The sequence below is a fragment of the Triticum dicoccoides genome, chromosome 3B, assembly GCF_002162155.2.
Source record: "Triticum dicoccoides isolate Atlit2015 ecotype Zavitan chromosome 3B, WEW_v2.0, whole genome shotgun sequence".
Lineage (NCBI taxonomy): Eukaryota > Viridiplantae > Streptophyta > Magnoliopsida > Poales > Poaceae > Triticum > Triticum dicoccoides.
Genome location: NC_041385.1, coordinates 58,227,171 through 58,241,653, shown reverse-complemented (window position 1 = coordinate 58,241,653; position 14,483 = coordinate 58,227,171). Strand labels below are relative to the sequence as shown.

The following is a 14,483-nucleotide window of genomic DNA, read 5'->3' as shown; positions in this document are numbered from 1 at the left end:
ACAACAACAACAACAACAACAACAAATTTTAAATTGAGGAGATATTTGCCATGTGGAAAGATATTAATTTCCCAAGAGAAAAGCATATCTAAGTTGCAATGGTATTTTGATATGTGCAAAAATTACCAAGTTTTTTTAGTATAAAAAATTACCAAGTTATAAACCTATGTTAACATCTACAATAGTTGACGTAATATTTGCCATGTGTAAAGTTCTCAATTCGCCAGGTTGAAGCGTATTTAAGTTGCCATGGTATGTGCCATGCAGAAAGATCTTAAATTTCTCTCCTCAAAAAAAGAAAAAGAAAAAGAAAGAGCTTACATTTCTAAGGTAAAACATATGTAAAGGAACATCTATAATAGTTGTCATGATTTTTTTAACATGGTATGGATGCTCACATACAAGTAAATACACACCCATATACAGATGCATGCACATTCCTACTCCTATAAGCACCTCTAAGATACTGAGTCGGTACAACATCCTGAGATTGACAAACTCACCATAGGTGCCACATGGTCGACTAGAACGTTTCCTCATACTGAACGCACATCGCCGAAAAGTCTAAAATAAATCCAGGAAAATGTGAGCACTAGTCCCAAGTCTAGGACTTGAATCCTGATGGGTTGGTTCTACCACTAGGAACCTAACCATCTGAGCTATGGTCAATTCGTCAGTTCTCATGATATTTTTCATGTGCAAAGTTCTTAATTTTCCAACACATGAATACCATTTATAAGTTGCCATGTGCAAAGATCTTATGTTGACTTGGCAAAAATTCATGTTGAAAAACATGACAATTTGTCATGTGCGTATATATTAATTAATCATGGCAAAAACGAAATATAAAGGTGAACATGGTTGCACGCGCACCCACATGTATAGAAAATGCAACAAAAAACACTAGAAAAACATAAAAATTCTGAAATTGTGGTGTATCAAACCTAGTCGACTATTCTACTCATGTGTGAAATTTCATAAAGTATTGAATCCCATGGTATTCCGAGTGAAGAACATACAATTGGATTATACTATTCATCAACAATTTTTTTAATATAGCTTTTATTTTTTATTTTTCCCTGATTATATTACCACAGTTGTGATTTCTTTGTGAAACTTTATACACGAGTGTACCGGTTGACTATGTATATTAAAAAAAACAGACTTTTTCGTTTGTTCTAGCTTTTTTCAAATTAACTCTTCATAAAGGGGTGCGTGGCGTGGAACCATGTTCACAAAATCTGTGTCCTGTCAAAAATTCATCTATAAAACATATGTGATGCATCCATTTTTTCTATTTTGAAAAATATCCAAAGTAATAAAAAGTTGCCATGGAAATATTTGTTTCAAGACATAACATGTTGTAACATATAGTTGCCATGGCAAAACTCATCTTCAAAAAATATGCAGTGTGACGAAAGTTCCCATGGCAAGAATCATTTTCAAAAACCTATGTGATGTAATAACAAAAAATGTTCAGGCCATTCGATTGGAACATTTGCGAGAGATTTGATGATCAGCGATGAAGTTGCCCTAATAACAGAAAAATGGTATTCTTGGCTCACCCAAGGCAAGCAAGTGGGCATATCATATTTATGCCTAACAAATTGTGAGCCTCTTTTTCGTAGGGACGGATCAGCGCGCTGCTCCTCGCTAGATGTCAATCTTAACCATATTCAGGGAAACAACATTTAATTAGTTCGCATGCAAACAAATTAGGCATAGAGAGACCGAAGCTACTCACTCTAAACTCCTGCATGCTGCTCCTAGCTAGCTATCACATCACGTTAGCGGTCTGCTAAATCACACACCATCCATGCGGCCGTCACGGCGACAGCCAGCTCCGTCACGACGTCCCTCCTGGCCCGCACCTGTATCCCACCCTTTCTTCCTCATACGAAGCCGTATTTCTCTCCGTCCATAATTGCATCCTCCACGTGACCTTGTACCATTGGTCCACAAACCAGGAGCATGCGAGCTCGTCCGCCGTATCGCTGCTCTCGTATCCTGCCGGACATAATACCGGGACCTTAATTTAATTGATCTGTAAACTGCTGTACATCTCTCGTCACCTTGTCTTTCCATTAGTGCCCAGATTTACTATTCTCTTCTCACTGTAACAGATGGGTTAAAATTCCAAAAAAAAAAGTGAAAATGGGTGCGGCTGAAAGAAGAAAAAAAATTCACTCTCGCTGTTGTCTTCATCCCCTATATATGTTTAAATCCTGGCTCCGTCCCTGGTTCAGCGAACTTGAAGCTACCATTTACAAAAAAAGTACTCCCTGCAATCCATATTATTTATCATTAGATACATCAATATCTAGCCAAATTAGTATAAGACAAGTAATATGGACCGGAGGAAGTAAAAAATATCTGAAAGACAAAGTGTTACGTATCTTGAACAGAGTGCTAACGTAATAGTTAAGGCTTATGCAATCTAGTAGCGCCGTGCAACAAAGCAACTTACAGGCGCCCTTGTTTCCCTCATCGCGCACCGACGTGGCTGGCGGTTTCCCTTCTCTCCAACGCCGCTCCGAAGGCATGAGGGTGGGGTAACCCCGGTTCTCTGATTCTGGCATGTTGATAGGTGTTGGGGTTGGTGTGTCGGCGGCGGCGCTGTGGTGGTGGGGACGGCGTCGTGTGAAATAGGTGTTACTGCTTGCCCCCATCCCGATGTGATTTTTGACGATGCTGGCTGCTTGGTGGCCTCGCAGGTCCGTTGATCTGTGGAGGATAGGTGTTCCTGCTGTCCCTTGGTGATGGATCAAGGTTGATGTGGCGGCGACATCGGCCTTGAAGGGGATTTTGTGCTCTGGCTTCGTCGCTACGTCGACACGAGTTTTGGCATCGGTGTGGACCCACAGAGCTCGTATAGGAGTGATGGGCCAGCGCTGTCGCATTGGTCTCTTCTGGAGGGAGGGTGCTAGATCTTACTCCACCTTGGTCGCTAGCGAGGGAGGCATCATCTCTTCTCCGATGGTACTTTGTCCTGCTTCATGTCCGATGCGCTGGTCCAGTAGGACCGAGGTTGATAACTTCTCGTCCGCAAAGATCCCGGCTGTAGATTAAAAGGTCATGCCTGGCTCCGGGGGAGCGGCGGTAGCGGCACCTTCAGCCCACGTCGGCGATGATGGTGGGTCGGAGCTAGCTCCAAGGACCCAATTGTAATCTTCATTTTTTTATGGGATGCATCATGTCGTTGGCTAATCCGGAGTCCTTTTTGTAAATACTCTCTCCGATCCTAAATATAAGACCTTCTAGAGATTCCAATATGGATCACACATGGAGCGAGAGCAAATGATTAAATCTGCACTCTAAAATATGTATATATACATCCGCATGTAGTCTGTATAAAAATTTCTAAAAAAGCTTACATTTAGAAACGGAGGGAGTAAAACGGAAAACAAAAATACAGAGAGTAGAGTAGGTGGGCACCAGTAGGGGGGTCGGAAGTGAAGGCCGTAGTACAGTAGTAGAAATTCCCCATTTCTTCCTGTCAAATCCCTAGAACCCAAACCCTCGATCCAAATCGCCACAGATCCGTCCAGCAGGAGGTCGGAAGGGAGAAGATGGACCATCACCACCCGCCGCCGCTCCCGCAGCAGCACGGCGACCACTACCGGCCGCTGGTGCTCTCCCCGCAGCCCGACCATGCCCACGCCCTTCAGTACCAGCAGCAGCCGCAGCAGCAGCAGCAGCAAGCGACGCCGCCGCCGCAGCATCACCACCCCTCGCTCGCGTCCCATTTCCACCTCCTCCACGTAAGTTGGGATCCATTTCTCCAGAAAGCCAGCATCTTCTTCGGTTACGAATCTGGTATCGAGCTGATTGGTATTCGTTGCTGGCCAATTCTTAATGTATTACTAGTATTAGGTTTTCAGTTTCAGGTTTAGTTTGAAGATTGTATTATTACTCTGCACATGTGTACTGTGTCAAGCATACTAGAGATAATCTGAGGATTATTCTTGAACAGTAGCAATCCTCTAGAAAAATCTGCTGATAGCTCTGGTGCAGGCTGTTGACCATTCTGACATAATTGTTTTGGTATGACAGCTCTGGTACTGGTTGTTCTTGTTCCTTTTAGAAAAATCTGTACGCCGTTGACTTCTGCATCACTAATCGATTCATGGCATGAGTTTACGGTTTCCTTAAATGTACCTCTTGTATGGAAAGCCAACCGACATGGATTCGAAAACATATTTAAGTACTACTATAGGTACAGATTTTCTTGGCACATTTAACTTGGAAAATATTTAGCTGTATGATATGATTGCAGAATGCCACTGCAAACAGAAACAGTCCTCTGTACCAAGTATATACTGCAAATGTTTGTTTGTCTGAACACCATATGGACCTGCGGTAACCGCCGCCAAGCTGTGATCCTGGTTGCTTGATCTGATTGTGGTTTGCCTGCGATATAATTTGCCAAACACTCGTTCTGGGAAATGGTGAAATTAAATCATTTAATGTACTGTAGTAATTAACTATCCACTTTTGGTTTTCAGTTTCATGTTAGTTTTTTTTTGCGAAGCTAGTTTTTAACATTGTATCGTTACTCTGCAGATGTGCATTATGTCAATAGTACCAGAGACAATTATTCTTGAATAGTAGTACGTAATAGGATAGCTCTGGTACAGGCAACCGCTCGTTCTGACATAATCATTTTGGTATATCATTCTTAACGGTTATACCAAATGTGGTTCTTGTTCCTTCTAATTTTTTTTCTGTATGCCATTGATTTCTATAATATTAATCGATTCATGGCATGAACTTACATTGCCATTACATATACCTCCTGTATGGAAAGCCAACTGACATGGAATCGAAGACATAGTATCATAGTACCTCTGTAACTTTTTATAAGACGTTTTTAGAGTCTATGATAGTGTCAAAAAAAGGTCTTATATTAAGTTACAAAAAGGAGTATTAAGTACCATGGGTACAAATTTTCTTGGCACATTTAAGTTGGATAATATTTATCTGTATGGAATTGCAAATATGGTATGATTGCAAAATGCCATTGCAAACAGAAACAATCCTCTGTACTAAGTACCCACTGCAGATGTTTCCTTGTCTGCACACCATATGGACCTGCGGCAACCCCTGCCAAACTGTGATCCTGGTTGCATGATCTGATTGTGGGTCGCCTGGGATCTCATTTTCCAGACACTCATTCGGGGAAATGGTGAAACGAAATCATTTATTCGACAAAAGAAACCAACCTACAGACAACGTAGGTGGGGTGGGGATGCTTACTACTTGGCTATGCTGTCACTGCTGCAGTACGGCCATCTCTGCTGCTGCAACATGGTTCACGTGTCACCATTCGAGGAATCACTTATGAAGCATCTAGCTTGGAACAAATTGGAATATAATCCATTTCTGTTTAAATAGAAGGTCTTGATGCTGTCAATGTCATATCAAGGCAGATTTGTGATTGGCCAACCATAGGTGCTGGCATAATGAGAGTAGAGGGACTATGTTGAAGAATACAACAGTGGGGCTGTAACGATGGAATAGAAAAAACAATGTTTAGCTTAACAAGGGGAACACAATTTTGAAGCTAGGCCTATTACATGAGAATATCATGGTGTCATCATAAAACTTTGTTAAGCTGGTGATAACATTTTGCGACCATCACATTTTGTAGTTGCATGAAGAAATGAGGCTTGTTTTCTTTGCAATATTGTTTTCATAACCAAGGTTTTTGTATTCATTTCCGTTTTTTTACTGGGGGCCACCGGTAAAACCTATTCCCCCAAAATACCGGAAATCTCAGTGTTTAACTGCCCGAAAAATTCTAAAGAAATTTGAATTATTACTTTTTAGTAATGGAATAAATACATTTATACCCTATATACAACTGAACTCAAATGAAGTGGTGGTGAGATGGTCGGCACGGAACCTGCTTAAGCCGAGCCCTTGAGCTCGAGTCCTTGGAGCTGTTTTTCACTTTTACCTTGTTTTGCCTCGGTTGGTCCCTCACTGCAGTGATAGTAAAAAAAATTGGCGAAAAATCCGAGGCATGGGAATTCGACCCGTGACCACCGCGGACACCCGCAGCTTGCATGATACCGCGTACCACTTGAACACCTGCCTGTTTACGTCAATACTTGCATCCTTAGTAGTACTGGTTCCATTTTTTACGTTCAAATTTAAATCTATCCAAAGTTTTCCGGCCTGTAACCGTGTTTCTTGGAGGGGGTTACGGGAAAAAACGACCGAGAGAAAAAGCCATGTTCAAAACTAGCACATCTTAGTAATAAAGCTAACCATCATTTTCTTATCTTTGTTAAAGTACTAAGCAGTATGGTTGATGATTCTTTTATTTGTTTTTTTTCTTGCTATATCAGTTGGTGACAAGATTAGGTGATGCGATTGCAACAGGCACAAGGGATCAAGCTTTTGATGCATTGGTAAGAATTTCGTATAATCTCTTATTTTCTTTTGTTGAATAAATAATGATGTGATAGTGGTAGTATGGTAGATGACTGCTTCTGGTCTAAGAAAGTTACATATTCAGTTCATTTAATATGAAAAAATAATACAATAGAATTAAACTATTTAACTCCAGAGATTCTAGGATGTTTTGGTCTCAATACTTATATGTGCCAAGCTAATAAGCTATACTATCTTCGTATTAAATTGTGCTTTTGTAGAATTTTGAAGCCTGACATATGAATTACTCTGAGCTTGGTAGTCTAGTAACCTGAGTTGTTTTTATTTGTTTACGCAGGTTGAAGAATTGACCAGTCAATTCGCCAGGAGCCAGCAGTTATTGAACTCCATTTCGGGAACACTAAGCTCGAAATCTGTTGTAAGTTTCTACACATGACTTCATATGTGGTAGCTTTTCTGATAATGATAACAATAATTAGTGTGACAGAGAAATAGAACATTGTTTCAAGTTTCAACTAGGTGGCATTTCAAGTTTCAGGCTTAACTGCAGAGGTTACATGCTAGTTTGGTTGCAAATATAATATACGATATATGAATAATTGAATATTGTGGGCTCACTTGCAGAATTACCAAAATGCACCAAAAGTTCTAAAAGTGTTAAGCCTGGTAGCTTGAAAGTTGAAACACTAGCAGATCGGTGGAGCAGCTTAGTCGTACCCTGGTCTTTTCTTTCTCTCCTGAAAGGACTAGGAACCTGATATTTTAAGCCAACTACTGTATTTGTTATAGAAATGAAGCTATTTCAAGTTTGGAACTCCCTCACATTCAAAATAGATGCCCTTTTAGAGTTGGGTACAGGATTTAAGAGTGTGTGAAATGTTGATATTGGCCATCTCTTCCTCATCCCAAGGGCATTAAATTGCGTCGTTTTTCCTGCGCAAAGCAAAGCATGCAAATGCAACGACAGGAGGAGTTAATTAGATATTTTCTTGATGACATTGACGAAGGGCAAAGTAGGAACACAGCTAAAACTAAATTATAAGGGTAAAAGAACAAAAAAATATTAGAGGCTGAAAGGACATTCATTTTGATATGGAGTGAGTATTATTTTAGTTGCATTAATGTAATCTAGACATCTCATCACAGTTACGAGAGTAACTTGCACACTAGGCGATCTTCTATTTTTGTTTTCTTCGAAATATAATCTACCAATATTAAATTGTTAGTGTTTGGTAGATATGCAATAACTACGGAGGTAACATCCATATTTGTGATAATCAACCCTCATTGACAATGTACACGTAGTTCCAGAAATGTTCCCAAAAAACTAATAGTTTGCCATTGTAAATTTGGCGATTTCTACATAACTTCTTGCCTTGTAAAGGATTTAGCCACAACTCTATTTATGACTTTTTGGCTGGTTTATCTTTGTATCAGCTATTAACTTGGGAGAAATATTCAGTTCTCATTATTCTGACCATGGTTATCTTACTAATGGTGTGTGTAACTCTAGGTGCTTTTGCGGTTTGAAAGATGACATAATTCTTATGGGTCTCACCAGTGAATCCTGACCACTCACGTAAAGTACTGACCAGCTAACGCCATAGATAGTCCCAACCCTAAGCCCCGATTCTCACGGAAAGTATTTCCTTTTGTTATCAACAGACGGTTGAAGGACAAATGCAAAGTTTGGAAGAAACCCGGCAGCTGCTTGATCAAAGAAAGTGAGTGCTCCATTTAGCAACACAACGTGCCAACAAATTTTGTGATTCAGTAGAGTTCTATCCTAACCATTGCCATGTTTACCAGGGATTTGATCGCGAAGTACAAAAGCTCGGTGGAAGACCTCCTTAAGGGGGATCCAACAAGATAAAAAGGCTCTGACAGTCGGACCCTCGGAACATTAATTATGATGGAGCTTGTTGCCACCACCGCTTGAAATAAATTCCTGATCGACGCGTCTTATCATGTAACATGCTTGGAGTAGTCTGTGGAGTAAGGGACATGGAATTTAAGTGGTGGTTACAAAGCTGCGTTTGTGTGTTGGGTGTGTGTATTTTGAGTTTTATGAAGTCATGGTCGAGTCCGCCAAAAATTGACCAAGCACATATGCATGAATGCCCCGAATTCTTCAGCCTGATCGGTTGGATATTAGGCACCGAACTTGTTTGATGTATATCGGCATAACAATAATGTGATAATCCGGGGCAATCCTGATCAGTTAGATACTAGTATTTTTTATTCAGATAAGTTTGATGCTATCTACTTGATAATTTGCTGGAAATATGTAACAATCCTACAGGGCAACTCTAGCAGATTCCCCAAAACCGACTGCAAAAGAACAACTAGAATAGTACATTTTTTGGGGGGTGGATGTTTCGTATTTTGGCCTCAGCCTTCATATTTGGAGTTCTGGAGGATTCGAATCTGAACGAAATTTCTTCGCTTTCATTTTCAGTTGGACCAAAATTTAGGGGTCATGTATTTGATACACATGACACTATTTGAGTACCCTCTCCGTCAAGAAATATAAAAGCGTTTAAATCACCGCAACTATTTTAACCAGATAAATATGTTCACTGTTAATGGAAAAAAATGTTCATCCATGTCAAATAAAATGTTTATGCGTGTGAAACAAACTGTTTAACAACTTATAAAAACTTAATTCGCTGGATAAAGTTTGTCTGCACAGAAAATATTTAAAATAAAGTCCTGCCATACATGGAATATGTTCATGTATTTAGGACAAAATGTTTGAGTAACTTGTTGAAAATTTCCTGTACTCTTCAAACAAAGAGGAAAAAAATTCTTGCCGTTACATTTATATTTTTTCCTTGTAAACTTAAAAATTGTTGCACCTATTTTTTTTTAATTTTAAAGTTTCCTTATCTTATAGATTTCATCCCATGCCCGGTCGAAATTTTGATTCAACCGGGGACATACAACTACTATTTTCATGAAATGACAGTACTTCAAATCATTTGAACTGTTTTTGTTTCAGGGGTGTCTTGGTTTTCCTTTCCTCTGAATATCAGTTGTTAGTGAATTTAATTCCACCGTTCCGGTGAGTGTTTTATACAGTATCCATGACATAATTTATGTGTGAGTGTAACCATGCTCCAGTAGAAAAACCCAGGAAGAATAAGCAGCACGGCGAACCAGAGAGAGAGACAAAAATAGCCACGGAGAGAGTAATTATCATCAACGAATGGGCTGCTGAATGGTGATCTACAACATGCTTTCTTTTGTGGCCTTGATGAGCTCCTCTATTCCTCCAAAGCTTTCACTTTCAAGAAGATTGGCTTACATGACAACTTGTAATCGAGGTAGATGGGTTGAAAATGAAATAACTACTGTACATCCCAACCACAAAAGTAATGCACGAGACATCCTGTCCCCCCTCACAGTTGCCGCCATTGTTGACCTCCAACTCCAATCCTCGAGCTGCTTCGACGCAGCTGCCGCTGCCGCCGCTGACCAGCTCCGCTCGCCGGCCCCCATGATCATGTTCCACAGTGATCTCGACCCCACAGATTATATAGCCTTCGCGTTGCTACCCCAGTGCCCCTCCAGGGTCCAGTGCTGCAGGTGATCTGGTGTCGCAGCATGAGCATATACATCAGCTTAGAGCAGGAACGAAAACCTGAAGCAAAAAAATATCATTGAGTAATACAGGTTTTCTACTTTTCTTTCATAAAAAAGAAGAAAAGAAAATGTTCAAGATATGTTTGCACTGTCGTAAGCCAAAAATATGTACTGTCAACAGTTTGTAGGTATGGTAACTTGGTAAGGATGTTCAACAAGAGCTTGAAAGGAGCTAAGTAAACAGCTAACGCAAGCGGCAATCAAGTCGTGGGCCTGTCAAACTGTCTGTATCGGAGGACAGCTAACAGTGAGTTAGGCCATAAGCTGCTGACCGTGGACCATTGAACATTTTGAACACGCAGATATTAGAAAAGCATACACTGATCTAGACCTCCATTCCATTCCTCCTTTATCATCTCATCCAAGAGGGTTCATATTACCAGACGACACAAATGGCAGTTATGGGTATGTCCCTGACTGTCCATCGACGCGTGCATTTCTTTCATTTCAAATTGTCCAAGAGATGAGCATGGTTAATGAAGCCATCGCCTTCCGGTTTGAAATGTTGTTTTCAGATTGACTCACCCACCAATCGTTGGTGGATTGGAAGAGATGCCAAGTGGAGGTGTCGAGATGCCCGAGCTGTAGCCATCCCTTTATTATTTCCCACAATCTGACTACGTATCGACACTTGTAGAAGTGGTGGTCTTCACTCTTGACCGTTACTGTCGCAACAAAGCATGGAGCGGATCATCAGGAAGAAGAGAGACATGCAATCCAACAAGTTTCTAAAATACTCTGTGAAAACACACACACACAAAAAGCCAACTCTCTCATGGTGAAATTTACCAAACAGTCTGTTTTTATTCATGTGAAAACACATATGTAATATTTGCTCAGATTTGGCACCATGCGTGCATATTACTTGCAGCCAAAATCATCAAACACATTAGTTATACGGATATACAATGCAAATCCCCCTTTCTCGGAAGAGCGCAGATATAAGTAATTTGCAAGCAAACAAGTTCCACAATCAAGCCTGGTCCTATCAAAGCAGTTCCCATGTCGCTGTTGTATGTTGACCGTTGAATTATTCAACACGCACATATTAGACAAGTACACTAATGTAGGCATCTCTTCCTCCGTTATCATCTCACCCAAGAGGAGTCCTGTTAGCAGACGGCACTAATGGCAGTTAGAGGTATCTCCCTGACTCTCCACCTGCTCTTCCTCCTCCGCCTCCTGCTCCTCCTGCCAGTCGTCACCACCCAATCCCAAACCATACTCAACATCACCAACCGATGCCCCTACACCGTATGGCCGGCCGCTTTCCCGGTGGGCGGTGGCAGGCGGCTGGAGCCTGGCAAGACATGGACCCTCAAGGTTCCTTATGACACCCGTGGAGGAAGCGTGTGGGCGCGCACAGGCTGCTCGTTTGACGGCAAAGGCGACGGGTCGTGCCAGACAGGCGACTGCCAAGGCTTGCTCGCCTGCAACGGAGATGGTCAGCCACCCTACACGTCTGCTCAATTCTCGCTCAACCAGTACAACAACAACAGTTTCTTCGGCATCTCCCTCTACCAGGGATTTAACGTACCCATGGAGTTCTTGCCAATGCCGAGCAAGGGGCAAGGGGGATCAGGGTGCATAAAGGGGCCGCACTGTGTTGCCAACATCACGTCACAGTGTCCGAGCGAGCTCAAGGCACCGGGAGGCTGCAACAGCGCATGTACAGTGTTCCAGGAGCAGAATAATGATATGTACTGCTGCTATGGGACACCCTGTGAATCCAACAAATACTCGGCCTTCTTTGTGCGGATGTGCCCGGAGGCAATAAGTTACTCCAGTGATGCTGTCACAGAAACTTCATTCAGTTGTCCATGGGATACCGACTACCAGGTCATTTTCTGCCCACCGATCAATCTAACATCTTCACCTCCAAGTTCTCCTAACCCAGCTGATCAGTCACTACACACAGGACCCGCAGTAGGCACTTCTGTTTCAATTGCAATTGCAGGTGCCATAGTTTTAATCGTCACATTCATCTTTTTCATCCTACGTCGAAGAAGAACTCGACGACACCATGAGATGGAGGAAGAGGAGGCAGAGTTTGGTCAGCTACAAGGAACACCAATGAGGTTTACGTTTCAACAGTTAGAAGCAGTAACAGAGCAATTCAAGGACAAGCTCGGGGAAGGAGGATTTGGGTCTGTTTTCGAGGGGCAGCTAGGCGAGGAAAGGATTGCGGTAAAACGTTTGGATCGAGCTGGTCAGGGGAAGAGAGAATTCTTGGCGGAGGTTCAGACAATCGGCAGCATTCATCATATCAATCTGGTGAGGCTGTTTGGCTTCTGTGCAGAGAAATCCCATAGGCTCTTGGTTTATGAGTATATGCCAAAAGGATCCTTGGACAGGTGGATCTATGGTCGACATGAAAATAGTGCTCCTCCGTTAGAATGGAGGGTGCGATGCAAGATTATCGCTGACATAGCTAAGGGTCTCTCTTATCTTCACGAGGATTGCATGAAGAGAATTGCTCATTTGAATGTCAAACCACAAAACATCCTCTTAGATGACGACTTCAATGCTAAACTCTCTGATTTTGGTCTATGCAAGCTCATTGATAGGGATATGAGCCAAGTGGTTACAAGAATGAGAGGAACACCTGGTTATCTAGCCCCTGAATGGTTGACATCACAAATCACGGAGAAGGCCGATGTCTATAGCTTTGGCGTTGTGGTGATGGAAATTGTGAGTGGAAGAAAGAACCTGGACACTTCCCTGTCTGAAGAGAGCATCCATCTTATTACCCTATTGGAAGAAAAGGTGAAGAGCAATCACTTGGAAGATTTGATTGACAAGGGCAGTAACGACATGCAAGCACACGAGCGAGATGTGATTCAGATGATGAAGCTCGCGATGTGGTGCTTGCAGATTGACTGCAAAGGAAGGCCTAAAATGTCCGAGGTAGTCAAAGTCTTAGAAGGTACCATGGATGCAGAGAGCAACATAGATCATAACTTTGTCGCAACAAATGAACCAAATTTCGGTATTGCTGGAAATGTGAACTCTTCAGCTCCACCTGTAGCCTCAGATGTATCAGGTCCAAGGTGAAATGAGACAATCCCAGCAAGACAGCTGGTACGATTATGAGCAGATGATGTTCTGAAAGTAAAAGACCGGTCTGCTGTATCTTGTCCAATTGGTACAATCTGAAGCTGCTTACCTTGAGTTAATTTTATCTGCAAAATGTTTTAATATTACAAACCTTCTTGTTCTACAGCAGAAGAACTTATTTTGTTCTATAGTTTGTTCAGTTTCTCGCTGTAATGCAGACCTGTTTCCAATTATTCTAGTTGAAACTAATAGCATGTTCCAAAATGCTCCTAGCTCCAATAAATGAAGAGAAATCGACAGAATGAATTGAATTACATCGTAGGAGTAGGAATATCTAACACAGAACAATTAGAAAGTTAGAAACCCTTTTAAGTTCTCCCAATTTACTGTTGTGCTTAGAAAGTGTATCATATATGTCATATAAGATTCAACTCAGTTAGCCTGTAAGACGTAGGGCATCGCGCGTTGCAACAGCTCGCAACTTTGCGAGTTTGTACACGAGAAGCCAGCCATGTACTACTTTCCTGCTCATGGAATGAAAGTTGTACAGTTCCTAGCACGTATCATCTATGCTACTGCTGTGACCATGTAATGCTGCTATTAGTTACCAGGGTGTATGGCACATGAGATTTCACAAACATTTTTGCAATTTGATGGTACTAGTCAGGAAGAAGTTGCTGCTTACCGTGCCAATCACATGGTGCGTCCCCTCTGGATTATTGCTCTGAGCTCAGTAGGCTCAAGCTCTTCGCCTCGCCGCCCAGCGCTCAGAATCCTTGCACGAGTAGTTGATTGGTAGGAGGATACACGAATCTCTAGTTGATTGGAGTACCTGCGAATCAAACCTGTCGATGCGGTGGCCGCTGCCGGCGGTGAGCTACCGGAGACGGCAGGCCGCGGCCTGCCACAGGAGCGCACGGACGACCGAAATCCATCAGAAGTGGGGATATGGTCCACCGGAGCGGCAGCATCCGCCGGGCACTGCGGCGGGGGCGGCGGAGGAAGGGGACGGACCCGGCCGATTTTCTCTCTGGTCGTCTGGGCCACGAACACAATGGAGCTGACGCGTCATTATGGGCCGTGTTGTCGGGCCCTATCAAGTTTAGGTTGGCTTTCGCGTTTCTCAAATAAAAAAGGTGGGCGTTCGCTTGACCTGATATCATGATCCAGCTCGTTTGCCCGAATAAAAAGTTGTTTGCTCCACATCCTCGTAGTAGATAGCCGTTGACTTGTTCTTGTCTATAAGTCTGAACTGTTATCATGTTACTCCATATGTCCCAAAATATAAGAACGGTTTTAACACTACACTAGTGTCAAAAACGTTCTTATATTATGAGACGGAGGGAGTATTAGTTTATCAACATGATACCCGTTCAAGCATT

General features: G+C 42.2%; 2 protein-coding genes and 1 long non-coding RNA gene across 3 annotated transcripts; 2 read left to right on the top strand and 1 right to left on the bottom strand.

The window, feature by feature from the left end:
- The first annotated feature begins 3,454 nt into the window (after positions 1–3,454).
- Positions 3,455–8,630, top strand: LOC119274690 (mediator of RNA polymerase II transcription subunit 9-like). The gene is made up of 5 exons (XM_037555412.1): positions 3,455–3,761; positions 6,354–6,416; positions 6,737–6,817; positions 8,065–8,123; positions 8,209–8,630. The coding sequence occupies exons 1-5, from the start codon at positions 3,570–3,572 to the stop codon at positions 8,270–8,272; spliced, it is 459 nt and encodes a 152-aa protein (XP_037411309.1). The 5' UTR covers positions 3,455–3,569; the 3' UTR covers positions 8,273–8,630.
- A 946-nt stretch (positions 8,631–9,576) lies between these two features.
- LOC119274691 lies at positions 9,577–14,114 on the bottom strand. The gene is made up of 2 exons (XR_005135276.1): positions 13,787–14,114; positions 9,577–10,042 (listed from the first exon to the last, which is right to left on the bottom strand). It is a non-coding gene; the product is annotated as an uncharacterized LOC119274691 (long non-coding RNA).
- LOC119274689 (G-type lectin S-receptor-like serine/threonine-protein kinase SD2-5) lies at positions 10,740–13,287 on the top strand. Its single transcript, XM_037555410.1, has one exon. The coding sequence runs from the start codon at positions 11,173–11,175 to the stop codon at positions 13,096–13,098; it is 1,926 nt and encodes a 641-aa protein (XP_037411307.1). The 5' UTR covers positions 10,740–11,172; the 3' UTR covers positions 13,099–13,287.
- Positions 14,115–14,483: the final 369 nt, after the last annotated feature.